General features: G+C 35.3%; 5 protein-coding genes across 15 annotated transcripts; 1 reads left to right on the top strand and 4 right to left on the bottom strand.

Moving 5' to 3' along the window:
* The first annotated feature begins 573 nt into the window (after nt 1–573).
* LOC127257898 (probable pectate lyase P59) lies at nt 574–2,485 on the top strand. The gene is made up of 3 exons (XM_051284430.1): nt 574–1,189; nt 1,263–1,989; nt 2,063–2,485. The coding sequence occupies exons 1-3, from the start codon at nt 1,002–1,004 to the stop codon at nt 2,483–2,485; spliced, it is 1,338 nt and encodes a 445-aa protein (XP_051140387.1). The 5' UTR covers nt 574–1,001.
* On the bottom strand, nt 2,365–10,663 carry LOC127257896 (uncharacterized). 10 transcript variants are annotated; one of them, XM_051284424.1, is made up of 10 exons: nt 10,352–10,663; nt 9,613–9,750; nt 9,433–9,504; nt 8,404–8,437; nt 6,528–7,893; nt 5,578–5,752; nt 5,266–5,382; nt 4,119–4,493; nt 3,440–3,525; nt 2,365–2,478 (listed from the first exon to the last, which is right to left on the bottom strand). In XM_051284424.1, the coding sequence occupies exons 2-6, from the start codon at nt 9,720–9,722 to the stop codon at nt 5,688–5,690; spliced, it is 1,647 nt and encodes a 548-aa protein (XP_051140381.1). In that variant the 5' UTR covers nt 9,723–9,750; nt 10,352–10,663; the 3' UTR covers nt 2,365–2,478; nt 3,440–3,525; nt 4,119–4,493; nt 5,266–5,382; nt 5,578–5,687. The 10 variants fall into 10 exon arrangements, with proteins under 10 accessions (XP_051140381.1, XP_051140379.1, XP_051140382.1 ...); XM_051284422.1 differs by lacking the exon at nt 2,365–2,478 and having other exon boundaries at nt 3,148–3,525; XM_051284425.1 differs by lacking the exons at nt 2,365–2,478; nt 3,440–3,525 and adding an exon at nt 5,018–5,149 and having other exon boundaries at nt 3,577–4,493; nt 5,262–5,382.
* Nucleotides 10,664–11,772: 1,109 nt separating this feature from the next.
* LOC127257895 (FACT complex subunit SSRP1) lies at nt 11,773–17,673 on the bottom strand. Its single transcript, XM_051284419.1, has 16 exons — nt 17,507–17,673; nt 16,689–16,874; nt 16,278–16,383; nt 15,610–15,746; nt 15,354–15,437; nt 15,168–15,262; nt 14,963–15,071; nt 14,716–14,802; nt 14,548–14,640; nt 13,327–13,524; nt 13,072–13,217; nt 12,818–12,965; nt 12,586–12,684; nt 12,313–12,495; nt 12,168–12,246; nt 11,773–12,072 (listed from the first exon to the last, which is right to left on the bottom strand). The coding sequence occupies exons 1-16, from the start codon at nt 17,651–17,653 to the stop codon at nt 11,939–11,941; spliced, it is 2,031 nt and encodes a 676-aa protein (XP_051140376.1). The 5' UTR covers nt 17,654–17,673; the 3' UTR covers nt 11,773–11,938.
* A 644-nt stretch (nt 17,674–18,317) lies between these two features.
* Nucleotides 18,318–21,100, bottom strand: LOC127258434 (uncharacterized). 2 transcript variants are annotated; one of them, XM_051285271.1, is made up of 2 exons: nt 18,928–21,100; nt 18,318–18,693 (listed from the first exon to the last, which is right to left on the bottom strand). In XM_051285271.1, the coding sequence occupies exon 1, from the start codon at nt 21,085–21,087 to the stop codon at nt 18,982–18,984; it is 2,106 nt and encodes a 701-aa protein (XP_051141228.1). In that variant the 5' UTR covers nt 21,088–21,100; the 3' UTR covers nt 18,318–18,693; nt 18,928–18,981. The 2 variants fall into 2 exon arrangements, with proteins under 2 accessions (XP_051141228.1, XP_051141229.1); XM_051285272.1 differs by having other exon boundaries at nt 18,318–18,626.
* A 986-nt stretch (nt 21,101–22,086) lies between these two features.
* Nucleotides 22,087–25,776, bottom strand: LOC127257773 (uncharacterized). Its single transcript, XM_051284233.1, has 8 exons — nt 25,394–25,776; nt 24,989–25,172; nt 24,388–24,482; nt 24,039–24,141; nt 23,642–23,856; nt 23,200–23,242; nt 22,779–23,032; nt 22,087–22,690 (listed from the first exon to the last, which is right to left on the bottom strand). Exons 1-8 carry the CDS (start codon nt 25,567–25,569, stop codon nt 22,264–22,266), a joined length of 1,497 nt encoding a protein of 498 aa, XP_051140190.1. The 5' UTR covers nt 25,570–25,776; the 3' UTR covers nt 22,087–22,263.
* Nucleotides 25,777–27,793: the final 2,017 nt, after the last annotated feature.

The raw sequence follows: 27,793 nt of genomic DNA, 5'->3' as shown, positions 1-27,793 counted from the left end.
AAATATAAAAAAATGATAGTAAAAAATGGTATGATTAAAAGAAAAAGGAAAATGCTAAGAAATCTAAAAAAGTATTAACGAATAAAAAGAATACACTATATTACTAATGAAAAAAAATTAAAAAAAATAGATCACTAAAAATTAAAAAAATTAGATTAAAAATATATATATTGTATATTTATTTATATTTTTAGTTTGATAAATTATTTTAATAATAATTTAAATATGATATTTTTTTTATGAGATTTATATAATATAAAATTTATAAAATAATAAATAATAGTAAAATAAAAACAAATAAAAATATAAAATAAATAAACATATACTTACTCTCGGTATTTCATTTTTTTCTATTTCTCTCATGGTACATGAGATAAATGAAATTATAGAATAAAAAAAAATTATTTTTCTAACTCTCAATTTTTTTGTTCAACCAAACTAGAAAAATAAGAATATTTCTATTTCTCTCTTTAACATGATAAAAATAATGCCATTAAATTGTAGTATTTACTAATGTTAATTAATTTAGAATGATTGTGAGGGAGATGTTTGTTTATAGTTATAGCTGTGCAGAACAATTCATTAATCCCCAAGAAACGGTCATACACCAGAGGGAGGGGAGGCAGCCCCTCATTTCCGCCATTAGAGAGAGAGAGAGAAAGAAAGAAAGAGGAGGAGGAGCTGTATATAAACAGCGGGTAACAACCCAAGAAAGGGCACCACCTTCTCTGTTCTTCTCTCCCTCGCTCGCTCATTTGCAGCAGCAACTAAATAATAATAGCCGCGGTGCGGTCTGGAAGATCCGACACCATAATATTCGGCGGTGGCGCTCGCCGGCGGGGTTCTATATTTCCAGACCGTGTTGCTTATACTGCAGCACCCTTAATCATAATAAAACTAGATTTAATTTCAATTCCAACAATAATAAAGAAGGATAAAGAGGGGAGGATCTATAATAATATAATATAAATAATTAGAGAAATTATTTCATTGGCAGCAAGATGCAGCGGCCATCTGTGATTTTCGCGGCTGTTTTGGTTCTGGCAGCGGCTTCCACCATCAATGGCAACATCGCCGAGTTCGATGATTTCTGGAAGATGAAGGCTGAGGAATCCTGGAATCGCACTCTTCAATCCTACGAGCCCAGCCCTGCCAAGATTGTCAGCCATCTCAACGTCCACGCCCAAAGGTATCATTTAATTAGGGTTAGGGTTAGGGTTAGGGTTAGGGTTAATTCTGAATTGAATTGAATTGAATTGCAGGGCGCTGGAGGAAATGAAGAAGGAGAGCATGGGGAGCAACAGCACGAGAAGAAAGCTAGGGAAGGGGTATTTCGGTCCATGCACAGTGACAAATCCGATCGACCGGTGCTGGCGGTGCAACCCCAACTGGGCGGAGAACCGCTTCCGGCTGGCCGACTGCGGCATGGGGTTCGGCTACAAGGCCAAGGGGGGCAAGAACGGCAAGTTCTACGTCGTCACCGATTCCTCCGACAACGACATGGTCAACCCGAAGCCGGGCACTCTCCGGCACGCCGTCATCCAGAAGGAGCCTCTCTGGATCACCTTCCAGCACGACATGCTCATCCGCCTCTCCCAGGAGCTCATCGTCCAGAGCGACAAGACCATCGACGGCCGCGGCGTCCGCGTCGATATCGCCTACGGCGCCGGAATCACGCTCCAGTTCGTCAACAACGTCATCATCCACGGCCTCAGAATCCACGACATCGTCCAGGGGAACGGCGGCATGATCAGAGACGCCACCGACCACTACGGGTTGCGCACGCAGAGCGACGGCGACGGAATCTCCCTCTTCGGAGCTCAGAACATCTGGGTCGACCACGTCTCCATGTACAAATGCTACGACGGCCTCATTGACGTCATCATGGGCTCCACCGGCGTCACCATCTCCAACTCCCACTTCACCGACCACAACGAAGCCCTCCTCTTCGGCGCCAGCGACAGCTACACCAACGACGAGAAGATGCAGGTCCGTTCATTCATTACTTTTAATTATTATTTTCCATTTTAACAAATAATCATTCTTTTTAATTAATTTGCAGGTGACTGTGGCGTTCAACCATTTCGGAAAGAGGATGATCCAGAGGATGCCGCGGTGCCGATTCGGGTACATCCACGTCGTCAACAACGATTACACGCACTGGAACATGTACGCCATTGGAGGCAGCAAGCACCCGACGATTATAAGCCAGGGGAATCGTTACATCGCCCCGCCGGACAACGGCTACGCGAAGGAGGTGACGAAGAGGGAGTACGCCACGGAAGCGGAGTGGTCGAGCTGGACATGGAGGTCGGAAGGGGACATATTCCTGAGGGGAGCGTATTTCCGGCAATCGGGAGATGCGACCTACACGAGCAAGCACCCGGAGAAGTATGATCTCATACAGGCTGCGTCCGCCGAGCTCGTCGGAGATATGACCAAATTCGCCGGAGCACTCAACTGCGAAGTGGGGAAGCCCTGTTAATATATATATATATATATTAATTATATCTTTCACTTATTACTATTTATATTTTTAAAATTATATACTATTGAATATTATATTTGTATTTTAAAAATGGTTTGATATACTTCAATCAATATATTGTAATATATATCTATTTCAAAGTAAATAATATTTAATATTTATAATTTATTGAAGTTATTAACTGCTGTTAGATATGCATGATTTTTGTTAATACTAATTGTTACAGTTAATACTTCAAGATCATTATTTTTTTTGGAATTTTGTTTTATTGAAATTGTTTAAAATATGATCTAATATGTTTTAAATCGTATGAAGGCACACTTTGAATCAATACAAATTGTATATTTAAATATACAAAAAAATTGTGAACATTGCTCTAGAAATTGTTTGAGTTGTATGATTGTCAATGTCAATATATACAATTCAAACAATTTTTAAGATTTCATCTTAATATAACCTAGTAACTTTTTAACAGTGGCTTCTTCTATTAAACTTTACAAAATATTTACTATACATCAAATTTTTTATATTAAAAACATATTAAAAATCAAACATCTATTTTCTCTTTTTTTTTTTTTTTAATTATATTAAAAATTAATTTTATACAATCATTTCAATTCAAATAGTTACTATTGAAAATCCAAACCCTGTATTTCCATCCATATACACCACGACCCCAGTATGATATTTATAATTTGGACGTTCTATTCTGTTTTGGGCATATTTGAGGCAAGAACAACCTTATATTTGCCTTTTAAGTGCTTATTAATAAAAAATATACCCTAAACTAAAATCAGTACACAGCCGACCCATGTATATATATATATTTTTTTTACGACTAAGAAACTTGCAGCCACTATTCGAAATTGAACTCCCGACCAAATCTTGAAATCTTGCAAACTATGCCCGACAAAGTAAATCACACTAGACGAACCATGTGTTACAGGTCACCTGAGGCGTCAGAGGTTCGAAACCATGACCTTACAATCACAAGTCCAATCCCGGGACGAGGCATGTATATATTTTGATTTGTAGACCTATGATGAACACATTTAATAGCGTCATCAGTTAGGTTGAAAACAAAAAATAAGACCTCAAATGAATTTGCACTGCACCAAAATATATTGAATTGACGAGATTCTCGCAATAAATTCTCCACAGCAACAATGGCCAGAATCAACAAATTCTGGATGCCACGATCCCAAACTTAGAGAATCAATTAAGTACAATTGGTTGAGCAATCTCTACTCACATTAACAAGCTATCAAAATGGGGAAAGGATAGAGTAATCTGTTCATTATGCAGTATAGGTTCACAAACTAAAACCTCCAAGTCTAAGTTACAAAATACTAACCAAGCAGCCCAGCTTCACTGTTAACAGAGTAAAATATGAAAATGTGATCATATGGACTGCTGATAACCACTTTTCCACTACCTCCTGGACTGCCAAAAAAGTTGTTGATAGTAACATCGTCTCCAATATAATCTAGTTTCATTAAGGTCCAGCATGTTAAAACGGTGCAACCTAGACCGGACATATAAAGGGCCTCTATCGAAAAAACAAACTCACAATAAAAATAAAAAATAAAAAACTTCCCACGAACAAATTTGGCAGGAGCAGAGGTTTTACCTTCTCCAACTTTTTCTTGCTGTTCCTAACTTCTCCTGTATTTTCTTCAATTTCATATTCACCCTCATTCATTTTTACTGCCATGTGGGCAATAAAATCAGGGTGCCCGCCCTCACTAAAAGTGCAAAGTGATCGTATCTTGGCAAATAAACAAAGCAAGACCACTGTACACCTGGAGTAACTCATGACAGAACAAGATGAGTGTTTGAAAAGCCTGCCTTAACATAGCTCAGATTAAGCTCCTTCGTTGAATATCCACGATCTAAATAGTGCATTACATATTGATTATAATCCTTTACTATCCTCATAATAATGTCAAGAGGTCGAAATTCCCTCAGTTCTTTGAGTCTCTTTAAATCTGCCTGCAGCTTTGTCCTACATGAGATGTAAGTAAAATGTGGTTGTCAGGTAGAAAGAACACATAGAAGGAAAGATCACCAGCATGCACAAAAACAAAATGCAGGTAATATAGACAGAATTCCACACTCACAAATTCATAAACGTCATTTGCAGTTCACTTGCATCAGCATAACCGTGAGATGAAAGTTATATCAAACAAGCAGAATAATGACAGGATAATGCAAATATACAGCTCAGCCCACAAAAATAAAACTAAGGGCAATGATTTGTGCACCTTGAAATAACTCAAACATGCTAGCATATTTTATACTTATTTTGTTCGACCCACTATTTTTTATGCTTAACCTTTTTTTTTCTCTTTTATCCTTAACCAAATTGACTCTTATACATAGCATGATGCAAAATTTTACTTTAAGTTATAAGCTATAATATACCTCTCTGAAAATCAAACCTTAGCATTTAATACTCGAAAGACTAAGAAATCTAAGATGTGTGTTTCAAAACCATGTTGATAGATAAAAAGAATTAAGAAAACAAACCAATCATGCATAGATTTGCATCATCATATAATATTTCATGGCATTTTTCCTTTATCTGTCTCTCCACACACATAATTGATCTCCAATGATGAGCACGTGGAAATGTATGTATCAGCTCAACCATCTGACTACCTAACAATAGCTAGAATGTTTTAGGATATCAATAAAACAGTGTCTTGGGCTTCAAATAAATCATATAAAGCTCTATGAAATTAAGGCACCAAAGAAAGCATGGAAAAGTTACCAACTTGCAATGGCGAAGGGATTCATATCGGTAAGATTCAGTCATAACAGTCTTGCCCTTCAACTTGTGAGTAACCTCATAAATACAGCAGCCCACCACACATAAGTACTTGGGAGCCTACCTGTGTTTATAAGTATTAATATATATATAAATATGTATATATTATATCCATGCATCTTACAGAGTACACACACATACATGTATGTTCTTGCACACACGTATATTATAGAAAAAATGGCAGTGCAGATAAATAGCATCAGCACTAACATCATGCTTTGACAATCAAATTTACTGCTTTGTAATAAAGAAATCTTACATGAAAATGTTCAAATGGGCAAAATAGTTTTCTTGAGATCATTGGAATGGACAGGACATGGAGCGAAGCCGTAGGATATTGTGCAAATCAAATAAAGAAGTCTTACAGTCTTACTCCTGAACCACACTTCTCCAAAGTTCTGAAAACTCTGACATGAACAATGAATTTGGGGACCCTGAAATAAAGACAAGGGAAAAAATGAGAATATTTATAAAATTATCAACCTGTCAGTGAAATATTAGAACTTTCCCCGCAAGCATGGACCATGAAGAAGATCGTATACCCTAAACACACGTAACAACCCATACAAAACTCCGTACAGTTTAAAACACAACCACACTCGAGCAAAATCAAGAAAAAAAATAAAATCAAAGGTATGTTTGATTTGTGTTTGTGTTTAAATAGTGATTTGACGTGATGTTTTATGAGGAAAAATAATACATTTTTATAGACAATCACGAGGATTGCATAGTAAAGAAAATAAAAATAAAAAGTTCTCAAAAAAAATAGAGCCCAAATTTCCATATGCGGGCCTTATAATTTACAAATACACAAAAAGACAGGTTATGCAAATGAGTAAAAATACCTGTACACATATTTTCAAAACAAATCTATAACTACTAATTCCCAAATACAAAATTATATATACATCTCTGCAGCCACAAATTCTTGAACTTAAAATATAAGTAAATTCTAGATTGACCAAGAAAGGCAAAAATATTAAATGAAGAGGAAAAAACAAAACATGATATACTCATATATGTTAATCAAAAAATTACAAATTACTCGTACCCAATCACCCCAACTAAAACATTGATAATCTTCTAATTCTCTCTTACAAAATTAAAATCACAGTGGAAGAATGAACACTAAAAGACCAATTGGTAGGTTAACTGCACAAACATGATTTCAGCGCTAAATTTAAAAGCAACTAAAAATATTTCCATCACCTTCCGAATCTTCAGGAACTGAAGAATGACCACAGAGATATAAGCTATCTCCTTGAGATAATTCTATACCTTCAACCTTGGCAAGCTTGCCTAGTAAATGCCCCATAAAACGATAGGCAATCATACTTGAGAGATCACATGCTTCTTGGACCTCAAGGTATTGATTCCCAGACCTGTTCTGTTCACGCATGATGTTTGCCTCTTCTCCTAGTATGTCAGAACAAAAAAATCCAGAACTTGTAGCTTCTTTACATTTAACTTCATTCTGAAGTGAATTGCTGTCAGAAGTGTGAGATTGAGAAAGTAAATTTTTCTCTGATGTCATGTACGGAGATGGATTCAACGTCCTATTCCGTGAAAATGAGCAATCATCTGTTTCACTAGTTGAGATGGATGGATTCAGTTCTCCTGGATTTGTTTCACCAATACTTTCTGCCTGACCATTAGTATTATAACAATAAAATTCATCATGCCAAGAGACATCCCCTACTTGTTCATCATCAGAAATACAGAGTGTGTCACTTTCTTCAAAATCATCCATGTATGCATGAGTATAGTCTTTATCAAACTCATATGTTGGAAGTAAGCTCAATACAACTTCTTTCGCTTGAGCACTGACAGTTAACACATGTTCCACCTCATTTTGTATGAATTCTGTCTTCAGCACCCCTGGAGATGAAAAGACTTTGGGGGTGGAATGTTGAGAACATCGATTAATCATGTTCACAGTTTGCAGTATACAAACAGGGACCTCATCCATATCACTGCATTCAAAAAGGTACTCTGTCAGAAGATTCCGTATTGCTGCTCGTAAACTTCTGGCAGACACCTGAAAACTAGGATCCAATAATCGCCGCACTTTTCTCAACTCTAACATACTAACATGTTTTGGATCATTGAGCAAACGGATAGCTTTTGCTATGTCATTTTGCAATGATTCAATTTCAGGAGAAAATATCCGGAATTCTCTTCCAATTGAACAATTCATTACAAACTTAGATGTTAAACCTGCAATACCTAATGCCCCCACCAATTCTTCCGAGGGTTCACCCGCTTTACCAAGGTCTGATAGCATCTTCCTAGAGTATTTTTTAACTAGGCCGGTCAACTTAATGCGCCCCATGCCATCTTTTCTAGGTAGCATAGAAGGAATATACCCTTTAACACCTTTCAACTTCCTGTGCATTGCAAGCAGTGTTCTGAAAGGAAAATCACCAAGTCCTTCCAGTACCTTTTCAGCATCTGCATGATAAGCTTCAGAAGCTGTTGAGCAGACCATCTGATTCCTGTGGAAATTGACTTCACTCTTACTGTGATGGACACCAAACCCCTTCTCAATACAAGTTCTGATACTCTCATAGCTTACCTGAAATAGAAAAAAAGTATACAGCTCAAGGAATACAACAAAATGACCCCAAGCATGCATAGATTCACATCATCAAATAATATTTCATGGCATTTTTCCTTTATGAAGTACTTGTTTGTATCAAACAATTGGTTTGGCTAGGATTGAACAAATAAAATCTTCTTTCAATAGACCATTTAGGTCAATCAGTTTTTATATTAAATTTTGGTCATAAGGTGTTCAAACCAGCAGACGAGTTAATTAAAGCTACAAAATTAACACATACTAAATACCTTCTCATAAAACCTTTTCAAATTTTCACATAATCATAAAGTTTCAAGGGTTGATCTCTTAGAACCTAGAAAATATTACTACCAAATAGAACATTAAGAACAAATTTAAAGTATTATTCCAAATTAATCTCATACAGTGCTGAAATTGATTAAAATTGTCACTTGTAGCGATAATAGCGTACATAAGCCAAATCATTTGATCAAAAGGCATAGTTCACTGAATTGACAGGATACTTACGTCATCTTCTCTAAGTAATGACTCGAGCAACATCCTACAAAAACAAGTGTAAAAGTCAGGAGATTGCCTCAATAAGTAGTTGGAACCCTCAGGAGTAGCCAAGAAGCTAAAAAATCATATGTAGCAAAGGTACAAGACAGGAGTAATAATAAATTTCAAATATAAAAGTAGCAGCAATAGTTTAAAGCTAGCAAAAATAGGAACTAAAAACAATAGTAATGAGAGTTTTATTCAGTTTTAACTTCAAAGCCTTCTTGGAGATAAAACAAAGTTAAGATGCTTCTCTCTAACTGAGAAATTGTCCAGCCGCGCACTTATGCCAAGCTTCCTAGTCACATGGTAACTTCAGTTGAGCTATTTTCAGCCCTAAACAACCCACAACACACACATTATAGGCCTTTAATTTAACTTAATTACAAGTCAGGAGAACAATTTTAAACAAACAATGTAATGCATTCCGACGTTAATAAATTTAGTTCAAAATGCTTGTTTGTTGTTAATGATCCTTAAGAGTCTATATAACATATTTTCAAACCCTTGGTCTGAGCATCTTTTACATAATTTTATTTTTAGCACTAATAAGAAAATTAGGGAGAATTATTAAACAAAGAAAAATATCTAAAATCCCTTAAAGCCATATCCAGTGAATCTTACGGGGTATATATTTTAAGGGGTGAATTTGCATCTGGGGTTTGGGAATAGTAGAAAAATAAATTGAAATAATATTTGATGTGATATAAATAGATGTAGTGAAGTGATATTTTAAATTAAAGAAATATTTTTTTATGTAATATATCAAACAAAAAAAGTCTTTGATTTCATGGTTTTGAGGAGAAAAGTAATGAATAGCACAAGGCCCAAACAAGCCTTAAAGGAACACACCCAAGAACTTTACGCACATAATTTATCAATCAACGGCACATCAATAAGTGGGTCAAATGAGGCAAGTAAACGTGAGGAATAAAGGAAGACACAAGTACATACGATTTTGGAGGGAAAAAAATATAAAATAAAAGAACTTGAACATACTTGTCATTGGGAGGAAGTGTTTCCTCTATCTGTTTTTGCTCACCCACAGATAATGCCATATCCATCAACCACCTGAGAAATAGTTTTTAGTAGTTCTTCCAAGGTTGCATTGTACAGCGAACCAACGGAAAACAAATTTGAGAAACATATTAAGAATTTAAGGCAAGAGAGGCAATGTACCTACGTTTGAGCCTCAGAAGAGACTCGTGCTCACTAATTTGAGAAGTAAGCCACTTCAAATCTTGCATATGCCATTCCTGATTCAATACTCCTTCAAAGGTATGTTCCATCTTGTTGGATATTTAATCAATCTTCAACCTAAGTGACCACAGAATTAGCTCACTGCATGAATTTATCTTTAGAACAAACCCATCCGCGGCCTGAGTGCACAGATGAGAAGATATTATATCTTCGAATCCATTAAGGAATACCGAAGCTCATATGTATACATTATTAAGAAAATTTTCATTAAAAAGTTGGAGGTTTAGGGATGATTCACAAAAGTAACCATACAGTTCCAAAGCTCTCCCAGCCTGAAAAGAAAAACACCCAAAAAAATCTTGTGCCTTCTTAAAATTCAAATCCAATACCAACCTAATCCAGACCTTCCCAACCAAACCCTAAAGAAACACACCCTAAGTCCCTAACAATCTTAAACCCGTCTTAGAACCCGCATAGAATGATTTGGAAAGGTTAGGGCTGGATTTACATTATTTTGTTCAAAACATGCTTATTAGTCTGGTCATTCTCTATATTATCAAAATTTCCATGATTCTAATGCTTCACGCAAACCATATGTAGATAAAATGGCGAACAACACAAAACAAAACGATAATCTAGAAAACGTAGCCCACAAAATACAATAAAATTAAACAAACGATAAACTTATTAGTCTGGTCATTCTCTATATTATACTGACCTCAACGATGTTGAGCTTCACTTCTTCAATGGCATCGGAAGAGGGGAATGGGGAAATTTAATGTAGTGGCAAAATGCGGAAAGAAATTGAGGGTGGAATCAAAGTGATAACTTATTTATAAGGCTCTAGAATCCGGACGAACGATGGCGGACACAGCGAGAGGCTGGGTAGTAGCGGAGGCTGGTGGAGAAGAAGAAGAAGAATGGGGGAAGTGAAAGAAGAAGATGGCTGCCGGGAAGAAGCAGAACAAGATGGTTTTTTGTCCAGATAACATTTTCGAAATTAAGCACAAGTAATCCCAATATAATTTTATCTAGGGTTTGTTTGTTTTGTAAAAGAATTTGAAGGGATTGATATATATATATATATATTATATATTTTAACGTAAAATATAGAATATTATTCCGGTAATATAAGAAGTGTAAATAGCTATATATGTTAGTTTATTTTCACCAAACAAACAAATTATTAATATTTAATCAAACAAAATAAATATTAGAGTAAAATATTTTTTTATTTTATTTAATATCATAATTATCATTTTGGTTCGACTAAAATAAAAATTTATCAATTTTAATTGACCGGATTAAACACAGTCCTGTTGCTTGACCACAACTAACAGGGTCTAAACACAGCTTGTTCCTGCCAGAACATCGTGTTCATGCTCATATTCATCGCCTAGTCACAAATAACCTCGTCATAAATCTGTTTTATAAATCATATTTATTATTATTTTTATTTATTTTTTAAAATTATTTGATCTATATCTATAATTTAATAAAAATGTTTTTAAAAATTATTTTATAATATAAAAAATAATTCATTTTTAATATTGTAAAAAATAATTGAAAAAAATTATAAAAATAATAATACTCCTATATTAATATATTTTTTTAATAGTCGTAACTTTATATAGTATTTTTCAAAATTTATAATAGAAATTTCAAAATAAATTTAATTTATAATTTTAGAAATATAAAATAATTATAATTTATAATTTAAAATAACAAAAATATAAATATTACTATAAACTATAATTATTTAATACTTCAAGTATCTTATTTATAATTTAAAATACAAATCTTCCCTGTATCTAGACAGTGATATAAACATAAATTATAAACATTATATTAAAATAATATTTTTAATAAAAAATTATTTTTAATTTAATACTATAATAACTAAAAAATAAATATTTAATTTGTTATTTTTTAAAATAATAGAACTCTTAAAAGCTGTTCATAATCAAATAAATAATTTAACACAGCATTAATTTTATATATATTACCGACACAAAACAAACAAATTCCCAATCAACACATGAATTTGTATTCGTGAGGTTATGGGTTCAAATCCGCTCAACTCACCTGCCACACATAGTTCAAATCCCCGACACCTCCGATTCTCGGATACGCACCACATGCACACACACACAGATTAATATATATATATATATAATGGAAAACATGTGATGGCATTTCGTTGTATGCATCTAAAGCATAAATATGAGAGACTAAACATTACAAGCAATGCAATACTAACTAGTCTTTTAAGTTACACCTTTCTTCATTCACTGACTGACTAATCTCACTCACTGTCAGATTCTTCAACCATTTCTACATTATTACTACTTGCCTGAGGGTTTTTGTAGCCACTGATCTCTTCACTGTATCTTTTCTTGTCAGCCCGGGCTCGAGCTTCATACGGAGCTTTCTCCTCAGCTTTGGAAACATAACATGATGTTAGAATATGCAGATGATCAACGCAATGTGTACGACAAGTGTAATAGATACTATATACTAATTGTAATCCATACCTGTCATCTTGTTCCATCTTTCTCCAAGTACTCTCGCCATCTCTGTAAACGAGATTCCCGGATTGCTGCTCTTCAAGTTCTGTTTTCAAAGACAAGAATTGGTTATGGGGTTTAGGAAAAAAGCTTTAAAGCTGATGACACAAACCTCTCTCTCGGTTTGGGAAAAGAACATAAAGGCACTGATTGCTCTCTTGGGTGCATTTGGATCTTTTTTCCTCTTCTGTTTCTTCTTCTTTGTCCCATCTTCGTCCCCATCTTTAGATTTTTTTCTACTAGATGATGCCCTTGGAGCAGAAGCTTCTTTCTTGGATTTCTTTTTAGTCGGTGTCTGAAACAACAATGTATTCAGGTAAGGCCCGTAGAATATACAAAACTGAATAAAACATTGAAAATGAGGGGTGGAGCGAAAAAAGGCCACCTCCATCGGCTCGCCACCCTCGCTTGCATCAGATTCTCCTTCCCCAGAATCATCTGTGGGAGAACCTTCATCATCTTTGTCAGCCACAAAATCTTCATCCTGCATATCGACACACCATACTCAATTTGTAAACTGATAGGATAACTCATTGTGCATAATTGAAGCTATAGATGCACATTCATGTAATTAGTAACTACATAGCATTCGCAAATGGAGGAAATAGAAACCACACCTCCTCATCACTCTCATCTCCAATGGTTTGATTCTTGATCCTCTCAAGATGAGGATCAACAGCATCGTCAATATCAGTAAGGACAGCAGCTACTCCTTCTGTAGCCCGATCTCCCCCTCCCAAATTCATGATCTTCAAGCCTTTGACACTATATAATAAGAAAAAATCATCAGAACTGGATTTCAAACACGAGACCTCACTCATGCCTTGTTACAATAAGTAACAAAAAAATGAGACAAAAAACATGTACTGACTTGATAAATTTAAACAGATTGAGGTACTCATTTCTCTGGATGTTACGGAAAAGGTGCTCTTGTTCAGTCTTAAGTCTGATGAGAAGATCGAAGTAGTGCATATTTGACCCTCCGGCAGAATGCCTCTCAAATTCCACATAGTCGATCTATTTATTATTAATAATAAATAAAATAAAATATCATCAGGTGACCTCACAAGCATCTGTGCAGGATAAACGACACCAACATTATAGACTTCTTCAATGGATTTCTTACCTCCTCATGCAGAATTAGAGTAGGAGGCTTGGGTAAAAAGAAAAAGCTTTTTTCAAGTGGGTAGAGAACTCCATCCTCAGCTTTGAGTGATGACTTCACAGCATAACCATCTTGATGACTGCGAAATGTTCCAGGCTTGGTGACTTTGACACCGGATAATCCTCGAAGAATAGCAATAAAGATCTCATGGATGAGTCCCTGTAATTTGCATGAAAACATCAAAGCACAATCATGTGTAACTAAAAAAATGGAATCTCCTTGTTTCGGTCTTCTATCTTTTAGTGGACTTCTTGTATTATCAAATCACGATCACAGTGTAATTGAAAAAATGAAATCACTTTGTTTGGCTCTTCAATCAATAAGTTATAAGCTGACATAATACACAAAAGATCCACTAAAGATAATATAGGTAGCTGTTGGATTTTTTGATCCAATTAGATCCACCACAATATAAGACACACACCTTAATTATGCAGCCTACTTTTAAACCCAGGCCCTAACCGCAACCCACACCCGCCGACCCGTGACCCGCTTAAACCGAACCGCTTACACACTCATGGCACAACCCATACCCACTTACCTGACCCGTGCCCATGACCTGCTTAAGATCTGCATCCCTCTTGCTAGATGCGATCTGGACCATCCATTCTAGGTCTTTGATCTCGGCCGTCCATTCCATATGACCCTGAGTATATATATAGATAGAGAGAGTGCGCAACTCTCATTCTCTCCCTCACACTCCCTCGCTCTAACTCTCCCACTCTCTAGTCTCCTTCTCTCTCGACCTTTCTGTTTACCCTTTCCGGTGACTTTTTCAGGCGGTTCACGGCGGCGCCTTCCTCCTGTAACTTGTGTAATTCCTGTGGCGCGGTGTTTTACCCCCTGTTTTGTTGTTCGTAGCCGGAAAGGGCTCGTTCAACATTTAGGCATTTGTATTTTATTTGTTTCGCCTTGTATATACTTTAGGGGGTTCATTTTGTGTGAGTCATGTTGGTTTCGGGCCGGTTATAAGTGTGTAGTCGCTAGTTAGGTGTATTTGTGTGTCGACTTAATGTTTTGAGTGGTTAGGGGCTGAGCCTAACCAAAACTAGTCTAATACTTTTGTTTTTAACTCGATTTCGTTAATAAAACTTTAGATTATTTTCGTATATTTCTATAACAGTAGCAACTTTATCGGTACTCCTAACAAAACCCATGTGAATAGCAACACAAGACGAATACCTTTTGCGATGGCTTGAGCTTGTCCTTATACTTGGTGTTATAAAGATCTTCACTCATTGATAATTTGGCCTCTATCACGGCTTCTGTCTCAAACTGCAGAAGAACCCAACAAACCTCATTAATCTCATTACCAATTCACAGAAATTAAAAAATTTGACAAATCAATACCTGCATCACAATATGTGGATACAAAGTTTGTCCCTTTCTAATTGGCGGATCAAGAGTAATTACAACAAAGGTGTGTGGCTGGTTAGACTGCATAAAAACAGATAATTTAAGTATCAAACATGATCCACTGAATAAATACTGTCAGTCTATTTTCAGAAAATCAACAATAGAAGTGATAGCTTTACTTTAAGATCTATGCTAACAAATATTTATCAGATTTCAATCAAGAAATGGATGATCACAGCACCTTAGGTAACCAAAAAACACGAACAACACTGCTGTATTGGATTTTGAAGTCATTGGCTTGCCCTTGGAGACGTAAAAATGACAGATGAAGCTCAACATTGTATCGCCCCCTAAGATAAACAAATATGTCAAGACATTTCTACAATCAAAAGATGCAACCAAACGTGAACATGCCACTAGGATAACAAGTATCCATATAAACCTACCTAGGTGTGAGTATGGCGATCCCATCAAATGTTGTTACAGCTTCTTCGCCACCAGCTCCAACATCTGCCATTGAAACAATCCTGTCTCGGAACACCTATTCCAGAAAATGCATTATAAATTGTTCAAATAAAAATTAATAAAGGTCTCGTGAACCGAAGCCAAGATTCCAAGAAAAAAATAATCACCTGAGCAGACGGATGGTTATCATCCCCAACAAATTGAGTGTTTGAATTGGGAATATGAAAACTTATTTCCATCAAGGAATCTTTCTGCAAAACAATCCAATTTATAAATAATTAAATATACTAGCAATACAAAAGAGAATGTTAAATAAGGTTAACAATATAGCTTTTATTCAATAAGGCTCTCTAAAGACTAATAGATATTCAGCAACGCATGCATATTAATAACTGAATGTGATCGAGATCACCAAGTATTTACTTCATTAGCCCCAGTTGTATCATCTACATGAAATTCCAACATGACGTCATTTTTTCCTTGAAGTTGGGTCTGTGCGACATCAGCTAACGATATCTCAAATGCTTGTTTACCACCCACAAGAAAAGTTAGAGTGTTACCTGGGAAACAAGACAGAAACAAGCAGATTGTCATGAATAAACATAAACATAACATAAAGCTGATTGAAGATAAAATGAATATCAATTAAAAGACGGTGACTGAACTAATAGGAGCAAGACATAATTGAAGTGTAAAAGAAATGGCTTTTCTAAGTGTGAACACATGAGGACAAGAACAGTTATACTCTTCCGCGAAATATATAAACCATAATGCTACCCACACACAGAAGGATAGGCAGAGACCAATTACCTTCGTCAGTCTAAACAAAATGTTTAAGTAGCAGCAATCTTGCATATAATATAGGCTAGTCATATATAAAATATATTATATATATATATATATATTAAGCTGGAAATTTTCAACACAAGACTAGCAATCATAAGTTGTAAGCAAAAGAAGTATATGCAAATATTCTATCAGCCAATTGTTCCAATATATACATCAGCAGTACACGACACTGAAAAAAATTACACTAGGTAAAGAACTGAAAATTTAAGGAAAGCTCAATCAAAATAACATAACTTATATACCATTTAGATCAACATCTCCCCAGTTTTTTCCACTAACGGATAGCTGTTTTTCCTCTGGTGTTTTCCCAAAATTAGACTGAAAATATGCAGTCAGGCTGGCAACATCCTGCACAAAAAGGACAAATAAATCATATGGACTTGAATGATTTTCATAATTGGAACTTAATTTTTGTTGAGTGCACAATAAAGAAAAATAAATGATCATATGTGGGAATTGCAGGAACCATCCTTGTTGTATAAAGCAATCTTCCACATTTGTTTTATCATTTCTAGGCTGTGATTACAGTAATGACAAGAAAATACACCATTCACAACCAAGAGACATTTAAGTAATAACAAAGCGGATATATGAGCATACTGATCTAAATAATTCAACATATATAGATGCTCTAGCAAAATGATATGTGGCACCTGATCTCGAAGCCCAGTGAATTTATAATGCAGGCCATCTTTAGTCCGGACCCCAAGTTGATTGGATCGAGGAACCTTCATCAAGGAAAGACCTAGCAAGTCAGATTTATCAACTTCCACAGCTTTCCCACCACCTTGTTTCTTCCATACTATACCACTTGAGTGAACTCTGAGCTGTCCTGGATTCTGCAAATTGTAGCATGAAAGTTCAAACAGTATGTCTTATAAAACAAACTAAACAGCTTTTCCATCCATCAATATTCAATACCAAGCGATCTATCTCACTTATTTTATTCTTAACCTTTGTCTGATTTCAGAATATTATAAAAGCCTTCATTTTTTATTCATTTTTTGCAGAATTTCCAGCACATTCATCACTTGAGAAATCTTTGCACTTACTTCAAAACCACTAACTCAAACCAGATGGTCGAACCGAAAACCTTAACAGGACCCTCTTTTACTCAAGAACTAATACACAAGAGCCAAAGTATATATATCTAAAGTCAGGGTTCGCCTTCGTAAAAGCCTACAAAATAAAAAGACATCAGATCTCAACCGCCATATTGACTAACAGCTTAAATCAACGAACAAACCACATAAAACCCTAGAACAACTATTAAGATTAGCAGGAGGAATTTTTCCAAAAATATAAACTAATTGGGACGCAATACATCAAGAACTTCCGAAACACAGCTAGGTTTACAACATAGATCCCCGAAAACCAAAGAATAATCCAAGAACTGAAGAAAAACAACAGCAAAGACAGCAAAACACAAAACTGGAAGTAAATATAAAGTACTAGTAAAACTTGTGCTTACAGAGCCTCCCCGACCACCGAGAGAAATACCATTGAACAAGTGACCATCCGTCATCGCCGGTACGAACAAGTGAAACGAAAAGTGCGCAGAAGAGCAGAGCAAAGCAGACCGTCGCGGTGAACTTAAGCAGAATGTCGGGAAGAGCATGTGGCGCGAAAGAGAAATAATCGGGCGTATGTCGGCTCACAGTATGTCGTGTAACTTCGGCCCAACTCTCCCCCTACCGGGCACACTAAACCCAATAAATTTAATGAATTTGGGCCCATAATAAGAACAGGCCCAATCCATTTGTTTATTAAATATTGAAAATGATAATTTAGTGCTAAACAGCTAAATTTTGCATAACCAGATGAATTAATGGTTAATCATCAATTCATTAAAATAGATAAGTGTGACACTATGATCTTAACCATGTTGTTTATACATCACCGTGTAGTTTGTAGTTTTTAAGTCAGGTCAAAGATTTTAACAGTAAGACCAAATGATTGAAATAGTTTATCATAGAACTCAAATTGAAGAATTTTTTATATTTGAACATAATTCTTTTATTTTTTCAAATTTTTTTATTTGAATTTGGTATTAAAACAATGTATGAATATTTTGTGAAATAATTTTTTTTCAAGAAATATAAGATTTTTATTTCCTGAAAATTTTCTTGTCCTGTACCAGATCACGGTGCAATACAAAAAATGGGCAATGCTGCCTGACTTGCCTTTAGGTCGAGTGGGTGTGTGAAAAAAAAATAATGAAAAGGGGGGGGGGGGGGGGGGGTAAACCTTAACCGTGAAATGAAATATAACAGAAAAAAAGATTGAAAGAGCCTGGAAAATGTCAAATATTACAAGAAACAAACAGGCTGTCTGGTGGTGATATGTATGTAATGTTCTGTGGTATAAACAGAAGCAGCAGGTCAGTAAGCCACAGAAACTTCGATTGTACCAACATCATATGTAAGCTAATAAAATGATTGGCTACAAATCAAAATTCCTGAATTAGATTGTGCCGAAAAAATACACAAAAACTCTTCTATAATTGAGGGGAAGGGAGGGTGCGGCCGATGTTCGAACCAGCTCATGTAGCCTTTTGCATATGATCATTTGGGCATGCCTTGACAGTTGAGCTTCAAGGAACCGATCCGGATTCAGTATATTTCAAACAAGAGTCAGCGACAATATAACACTAGAAATCTGAAAACATATGCAAAGATTGAAAAATTTTAGTAGAGCTTCATATGATCTATTCACAGTGTAATTCTCCAGCATAAACATTGATATCTGATACTAACAAAGAAACACGGCAATACACCCGGGAATTACATCAGGTCGTGTTAAAAATGGCTCAGACATGAGGATTTGAAAGAATATCACTTCAAAATAAAAACATGTTAGAACTGAATGCTACATTAGGAGAAAGTGAGTTACCTCTGGATTGGAGAGTACCCATCCTGATTAATACATACCAACAACTTCAATACTTTAGAACTGCTTTCTCTTGTTCTGAAACAATCTGTCTCTTTTAGCACAGACATAGAGGAAAGCAAATATTAATCCTGCCGACAAGATAATCGACTTCCACGGGATTGGTGGATCCTTGAAACAAACAAGAGAAGCCTCCAGGTCTTGAGTTACTTGGTAAACAAGAGAGTGCATTGCATAAAGATCATGCTCTGAAGACCTCAAATAATATAGAGCCATCCCGTAATCAAAATGAGACATAGCAGAAACCGCTTTGTCCAGCTTGTACCTAAACAGGTTCCACCTCCCTAAAAATTCAGAATGTTGATTTTTTTTCAGGAGTTTTCTTTCTCCACCATGTGCAGCAATGGACTCAAGAACATCGATCCCACTTGTAATGCTGTAGTTCAAAGATGTCAAAAGAATATTTCTCTGAGCAGCATCCTTCTGCACAAACGATAACGAAGACAGCTCCGAGAATGGTCCAAATGGTGTTTGTCCAACGCTCCATGTATAGTCCATGAGAGTACTATTATGCCTAGGGCTCCAGACAAGATGCGTAGGCGAAACCCCCCACATGCTTTGCAAGATGGAACCCACAATAGGCCTTTCAAGCTCCCGAGTTTGTGCAAAAACATGATGCCCATTACAGCTATAGTCGCTCACAGTCTGAGTGCTTTTTGTACGAACAGCAATCACCATATCCTTAAACGCCACAGATTGGTGATACCGATCGAGCAACAACATATTATGGATATCAAGATCAAAAACATACACAGGAAGGACTCTACCAAAGTCTTCCTCCGGCAGCTTCCCTACCCTTCTAAACTCCTCAAAAGATTCCAAGATTGCCTGATGCAACCTCTTCGAATCGAGATATTCACTAACTATCAAAGTGTAGTTATCAAACAAGTACCTAGAAGTGTACGAAGTAGTCGACCTAGCAACGGCAAAGGAGCAAATTGGACACTCATCAAATTTCACTTCATATTTCTTAAAACTCAAATTCTGATCACCCAACAACAACAATCCCCGGGAATTCGCCTCATCCATGAAATTCTTCTCTATCACTTTCCAATCCAAACCAATACTACCACCTTCACCACGAATGTGCACAAATTCGACAATCAAGGTATTCTCAAAAGGTACAGGAATCCTTAAAGAGGGGACAAGAAGTACCTGATAAGCACTCCACACCAAAGAAGCCAAGTCCCGCAACAATGCCTTTTGCGACTTGGGCCTACCATGGATGGCTGCCAATGGATGAAACTCACCTTTTGGCAAGACACCATCGCCGGATAAAGCAGGGCCATAATCAACCGGACCTGCTCCTAAATCTATCCACAAATATCGATCACTTCCCGTCCAGATGCTGCCCAAGCATTTGGTGTAACCAGGGGAGCTATCTCCGGGAGTGTAGCTGTAAGCATAGCTCTTCGGCTGGGATCCGAGATGGATGATGTAGATGTGAAAGGAATTGATAGGGTTCTCCTTTTCAAAGTCCTGGCGGATGATTTGGTCGACGAGGGAGTAAGGGACGGAGGAGAGAGGGGTTCGGAGAGAGGAAGGGGTTGAGATGAGATGAGAATTCAGAGCAGAGGAGAGGGAGGCAGCGAGCGACGGCGGGGAGAGAGTGGCGGAGAGGTGAAGGGAGTGAGAAACGGAGAGATGATGCGCGGAGGAGGAGAATGGGGAGATGACGTGGAAGTAATCGGAGGAGACGGCGGAAGAGATGAAGGAGGAGAGCAAAGAAGTGGCGGAGGAGGAGAACGTGGAGCCGACCAAATGGACGGTGATGGGGACGGGGAGGTCGAGGGAGAGGAGGGAGGTGGGGTTTGCTGGGTGGGCGGGGTTAGGGTGGGAAAGGGGCTTTTTCAGTGAGGAAGGAAGGAGGAGGAAGGAATCGTTCGCGGCATTTGGGTCTTTCCGGAATTGCTGGGTTAGGAAAGAGTCCAGGCCGACGATCTGCGCCGAGGCGGCGGCGCTGACGAGGAGGACGTGGAGGAGCACGGCGGAGGGGAGAAGCATCTCCGGCGATGGGGGGGGAGAAGAAGGGTTGTGGATCTGAAGAGTGGTTGGGGTTTGACTGTTTGTTTGTTTTCTGGAAAATGAATAATAAGAAGTCATCGAACATTCGAACTCTAGCACTGTTGAAATCTTGGAATAATAGAAATTTTAACAATAATAAAAAACTTTCGTGGCTTCGACTTAATTTAATTTGTTCATTTTTTTTATTTTTATCTGTTTTCACGCAATTTTGCATTTATTTGTTTTAATTATCATATTTTAAAATTTTTAATTTATAAAATTTTTATTTTAATTAAACTATTTAGTTATTTTAATTTTAATTTATAATATTTTTATTAAATTATAATTATTTTTATTAATATATTTCTTAATTACTTAATAATTAAATAATATACTCTCTCCCTCCGTTATTCATTTTCTTCGTAACATTACAAATACGTTTATAATTTACAATATATTACACAAATGTCATTACCTTTATATATCACAGTTATTTTAGTTTTTTCTACTTTATTCCTACTGTAATATTTCAAATCAATTCCAAATTATGATCAAACAAATCCCATAGTTTGATCAAATAAATGTTTATCATATTGGCAAAGAAAAAGAGATAGGTAAGAGGTGATGTTCAACTGCCAAAAACAATATATTTTCTTATCGTAATAATTAAATAATCTAAATTTAGAGTACTTTCGATGGTAAAAAAATATTTGAACTTTTTTATTAAACAATTTTTCAACCTAACAGTGAATACTCCTTAAATCTTAAAGATTAGTGGGCAAACAACTTTCTTTACTGTGACACTGATGATGAACATAATTGATAAAAAAAAAAATTATGCAATTGATTGTTGAAAAGATATTTAAAATAAGCTCTTTCAAATTAATCGACTTGGGATCCAACAACTACTGTAGTATTATAAACTTGCAAATACAATGCAAAACGGTGGCTTATTTCGGAAAATTGAAAAGGTTATAGGATGAATTTCGACAATTTCAGAAGTGAATTATGAGATTGTCGTTTAGGGCATCCTTTGATAAGACACTGTTGTTGAGGGGGTATTAAGGGCCATGTATGTATATATATTTGTACATTGGGTATAGGAAACTTCAACTTAAAATCTGTGTATTTTAAGCATGGAGAGTTTCTTGAGAGACACTTTAGTCTTACCTATAGATTGCTACACATTGATGATCAATGATAACAGAGAAAAGATGGGAATCAACATAATTTTTCTAGTTTTCTGAATTCAGAAAGAAGCATAAATCACCAGCATCAAAAAGCAGGCCAATCTTCATCTTCATCTTCGGAGCCCCCAACCTCCCAGAATTTCGAAAAGGCAGCATTTTCATCGGAAGGAACAAGACAAGTAGCAGTGCTGAAGTTGCGGTAGCACAGAGAGGCATTTGCTATCTGGTTCTCGCCGCTGGAACCAGCAGTGACAATTCGACACCCATCAACAGCCATTGCTAAGCATCCGAGGTCTGGACGAAGTCCACCTGAATTGGAACATGGTAAGGAGTTAATCCGCGCGCCACTGTTGGTATCCCAAATCTTGATATAGTGATCACGCGGTCCGCCAGTGACCACTTTGTGCGAGTCCATGTGTAATAGCTCGACTGGGCCAACGTGCCCGTGCAGTTCAACAGATGGATGGGCTTTCAGTGTGTCGGAAACTCTCCTGATGTCACACAGCATCGCCCTGCGCGTAATTTAAAAATAGGTGAAGTTTTGGAGGATAGAGCAAACCAGAAATGCTTAGTTACAACAAGAGCAGCAAACTTTTTTACCAATTTATTCCACCAGTGCAAAATGTTAATTTTGAGGGTAAGGCGTCAAATGATTCTATTCTTGATCGCTGGGGTACTGTGAATACTCTATGCATTGTTCTCAAATCGACTGCAGTTACGGAAGAGCTTGCAGCCACATAGAGCAGAGACTCATGGCATTTCATACCCACAGGTGCTGGAGGCACAGATTTCATTCCCACACAACATGAAGTACGTGTAGAAGATGATGCAGCAGCGGTGTCCCAAACCCTAACCTATCAGATTACAGAGACGGAACATGGATTTTACAGAAATAACTATCTATGATGCGATCGCATGGTTTGATTAGATTTAGCATTTAGTGAACTATGTACAGAACTATTACACAGCAAGAGGAACTTGGAAAAGTATTAGTAAGACCAATAAAGAAAAGAGAGCATACCTTTCCATTCTTCGAAATGCTAACCAGCAAAGAAGTTTTATGCCTGGCAAAAGGTGGGGAGTGTATGAACATGAGTGAATGCTAATAGTTTCATTAACAACTTTAGGCCACATGATTTACCACTGATTTATCAGATGGCAATTAAAAAAAAAGAAAAAAAGAAAGATTACTTTGAACTATCCAATGGGTGATAAGCAAAACAGGAGAATAGATATGATAATTGGAAGGCAAGATCCTATATCAAGAAGAAAAGATTTAAGTTTAAACTTATTGTGAAGGACCTGTAGGTCCAAGTCTCGGGTGCTGGCAAACAGAGTAAAAACAAACCATATTTATGTGCATTTGATCTTCAGGAAATATGGTCTATAAAAATTAGGGAATGAACAGAAAATGAAGAAAGAGAAATAATTCGCGGTTCACATAAAACCGCAAAGAAGCATACCCAGAGACTGACATCAGTGACACAGCTTTTTCATGCCCATGAAAGGTGGCCTTCAATGCATGCTGGCCTCGATTCCCAGAGGGATGGATGGACCAGAGGCGAACAGTTCCATCTTCACCTCCACTAGCAAATATATTTCGTATACCATCACCTAATAATTTATCCGAGAGGGTGCACACAGGGCCAGTATGACCTTTATAGCAACGGCTACCTCCCTATAAATCAGAAGCACATGGATTTAGATAATTTGAAAGAGTAAATGTCTCAGCTATGATCCATTCATAATTCAACTAAAGAAACAACAGTAAGTGTCAGGGCTAAAGTGAACTTAAAACCTGCAGAAATTATACTCGACATTCAATCAATTAAACATCAGTTTAAACAATTCTCTCAGTACCTTTGACCATAGGCGAATAAAATGGTCGCTACTTGATGTTACAAGAATATTAGCATCCTTGTCTGACTCATTTTGATGTAGGCTTTCACTCAGTGAAAACAATCTGCAGATCACATAATTTTTCTAAATTTACTACAAAACACATTTAACCTTGTATAAAAATCACAGTATACTGAAACTACTGCTTATCTCAAAAAAGGTTTGATAAAGTCAATTTAATGAATATCAAATTTATCTAGATAATTTCTTATACCATAAGTTAGCTTTAGCAGTACATTCTACATCTGTACATAAATACAGTGGAAATAAAGAGTGAGTGGCAAATTTTATAACCCAACAAATTGCTAACCTCATACAAGTAATTCTAGCATTATGGGAACCAAGAACAGTTGAGGTCCCGTGATTCATAAAGTCATCAATGTTCAGGGAACGCATCGATCGGCCCTGGAATCATAACCAATGAGAAGAAAATTAAAAATAAGTAAACAATAAACCACAATACGCATCAACACTATCTGCTATCATAACTAGACTGATGCCACCAGAAAATTCAAAGCATGCTAATTCAATTGTATTGACATATAGTAAGAGTTAAACAAAGAGATATCATGGGTTATATGGTTAAAGGTTCAAATGGAGCAAGCCCTGATGATATAGCATTGGCTAACTAGAAAATGGTGGAATGAGAGTGATTGTATTGAGCATTTTAAAGTTTCTGTTCATTTTCTTTCTCTTTAACATTTCTCGATTTCTTTTTCAACTACAACTGAATTGCTACTATCACAGTTCAAAACGCCTCACTTAATGCCTGACTCAATATTCTTTAAGTCATAGTATAAACATGAATCAGCTTCACTTGTATCCACGGTAGTTTTTTTTCGAGTACCTAAGCACACCCCAGTTCAATATGACTAAGAGATTGAAAATGGAAATTCTTGAACCAGAATTACCTGTGCAATTATAATGCTGTTTTTGTCCAAAATTATGTCCTGGGGAGGTATCCCAACATCCATATTGAAAGTAAGAGGATCGATGTACTTAAACTGATGCAAGCTAGTATGCCTAGATATATAAGTTTCCCTAATGCTTGATGCTGAATTCCAACATGGAACCGCAGCCATCGGCCACTCTTTCCTGCCAATTTCAATTGGAGAACATAACTCAGAACTATAAAAACAGAACACACAGAATGCCGCACAAAAATATCACAAAAACGAGCAAGAACACTCCAAAATAAAAAATAAACAACAATGAGAACAGCCTATGCTCAAATTGAACGAAACAAGACTACAAAACTTAAAGAATAACCTTAAAATTCAGATAATTTTTATCAAAATTACATTAAAGAAAACAACCTGTAGAGAGAAAACCAGATGGAATCAGAGTAGGCCGCTCTACTAAGGTATTTACATGACATCGCCATGTTCGAGACATCTCGGATGCTGAGATGACTAGCGCACAGCGTCAGAGCGTCCAAGTGGAGATCCGCTATGGTCGTCGGGCTCCGACCAGGAGATGACGGTTCCCCCATATCACTCTCACTTCACTTCAGCCGTAACCAAAACGACTTGGAAAGCAGAACAAAATATTTCAAATTATCCGGTGATAGGGAGAAGACATTAGCCGCCGGCCGCCGGCCGCCGCCGTAGAAATCTATTTGTACAAACAGGATTATTATCGTGGCCAAGATCAAACTTTCCGTGCAGCGTCGTCGTCTTCTCCCGCAACAGGGTTCACTTTTCTGCTTAATTCTGTTGGGCTTCTATTTTATACTGTATTAATTGATATCCAATTAGGGTGTGTTCGGGGTATTGGATTTTGAGCTAGGAATTTGTACAGTAAAAAATTTGAATCTAAATAATTATATGATAATGATATAAATAAGTATTAATTTGATGTTTTGAATGTAAACTTAATTTTTTTAAATATAATATAAAAAATAAAAAATAAATATTTGATTTGATATTTCTTTTTTAAAAAAATAATAGTATATTTGGAAAAAAATTCTCCATACAAACACACACTAAAGTACGTGAGTTTTTAAAATTTTAAATTAAAAAATAAGGTATGTTGAATTTGAAATTTTATTAAATTTTTAAAAATATTATGTGAACATAAAAAATTTACAGTCTGATTTAAAATATTTTCATAAATTTGATTAAATTATTTAAAGATTTTATAAATTTGTAAATTTTTATTTATTTATTTACATAATTTTTTCATAAATTTGATTAAATTATTTAAAGATTTTATAAATTTGTAAATTTTTATTTATTTATTTACATAATTTTTATAATTTTTTTATCAAATACGTTTGTATTTGTAGTCTGTAGATAGAAAACAAAATAATCCCTTCGTTCCATAGAAAGAGTGGGGTTTGTATTTTGTAGATTTTGTAATATTAGTATTATATTGGATTATAGTAAAAAAACAAGTATGTCTCTATTAGTATGGTGTAATATAAAAATAATGACACTTGTGTAATATATTGTAAGTTGAAAAGATATTTATTATATTAAGTAAGTAGTACAATTAAAAAATTAGAAAATGGTAACTGACCGACGAAAATGGAAAATGATAACCTATCTATGGGACGGATGGAGTATTTAAATTAATTAAATAAAAATATTAAAATTATACTCCCTTCGTCCCATAACAAAATATCCATTTTTCCATTTTAGTCCACCCCATAACAAAATATCAATTTTATTTTTTTAGTAACTGTACTACCTAACATTACAAATACATTACACAAATGTCATTATCTTTATATCTCACGTACTAATACTAATAATAAGATTATTTTAGTCATTGCTATTTTATTTTTACTATATCTCAATATAATACTAATATTTTTAAAATTACATGCAAAAAGCAAATAGATATTTAGTTCCGATACGGAGGAAATATTAGTTTAAAAAATACATTATTATTCATTATTTTTATTATGGTCATTGTTATTTTTATCATTATTGTTTCATTTTTCAGTACTATTTTTATTATGGTCATTGTTTGCGCAGATACGGTATTTTAAGATACGATATTTTAAGAGGAGCGCAATTAATAGATAATTAAAAATATATTAGTGAAAATAATTATTCTATAATATAAATAATTATAAATTAAGATTAAGATAACTAATTAATTTAATTAAAATTAAAAAATTTAAAATGAGATTAAAGTGTGTAATTCTTTTAAAAAAAAAAAAGTGACATAATATGTAGGACAGATAGAAACGACAACATAGACATGGTATCTGGGACGGAGAGAGTAATATAATGCTATTTTTATATATTATTATTTTTAATTTAAAAGTCTTTATTATAGTATTATTTAATATATCAATTTATTTTAATTTTGAGATGCGTATATATATATTATTAATTTAATAATTTTAATATGCACTGACAATGAAAAAAAGTAATATGAATGAGTATTTTAATGTATTATTATCATTTGACATGTTTTTAAATTCTCTCCTTATTCTTTAGATTTAAATTTATATGAAAGAATAATTATTATTATAAAATAGTAATATTTTTATATGTTATATTTATAATATAAAAATATAATTATATTTGAGATTTTGATAATAATTTATTAGTATATTTTAGTTCTTGAAATTATTATTTTATTTGTTTCATTTACAAAATTTATTTTGACTATTTAATTATAAAATAATTATTTTTTTAAGTAATTATAAATCCTTATTATTATTATTTTTTTAAATACTCTTATTTTAGTATGACATCATT

The sequence above is a fragment of the Andrographis paniculata genome, unplaced genomic scaffold (genome assembly GCF_009805555.1).
Source record: "Andrographis paniculata isolate CXL003 unplaced genomic scaffold, ASM980555v1 Contig59END, whole genome shotgun sequence".
Lineage (NCBI taxonomy): Eukaryota > Viridiplantae > Streptophyta > Magnoliopsida > Lamiales > Acanthaceae > Andrographis > Andrographis paniculata.
Note: the sequence above shows the minus strand (reverse complement) of the source record. Positions and strands in the feature narration are given on the sequence as shown.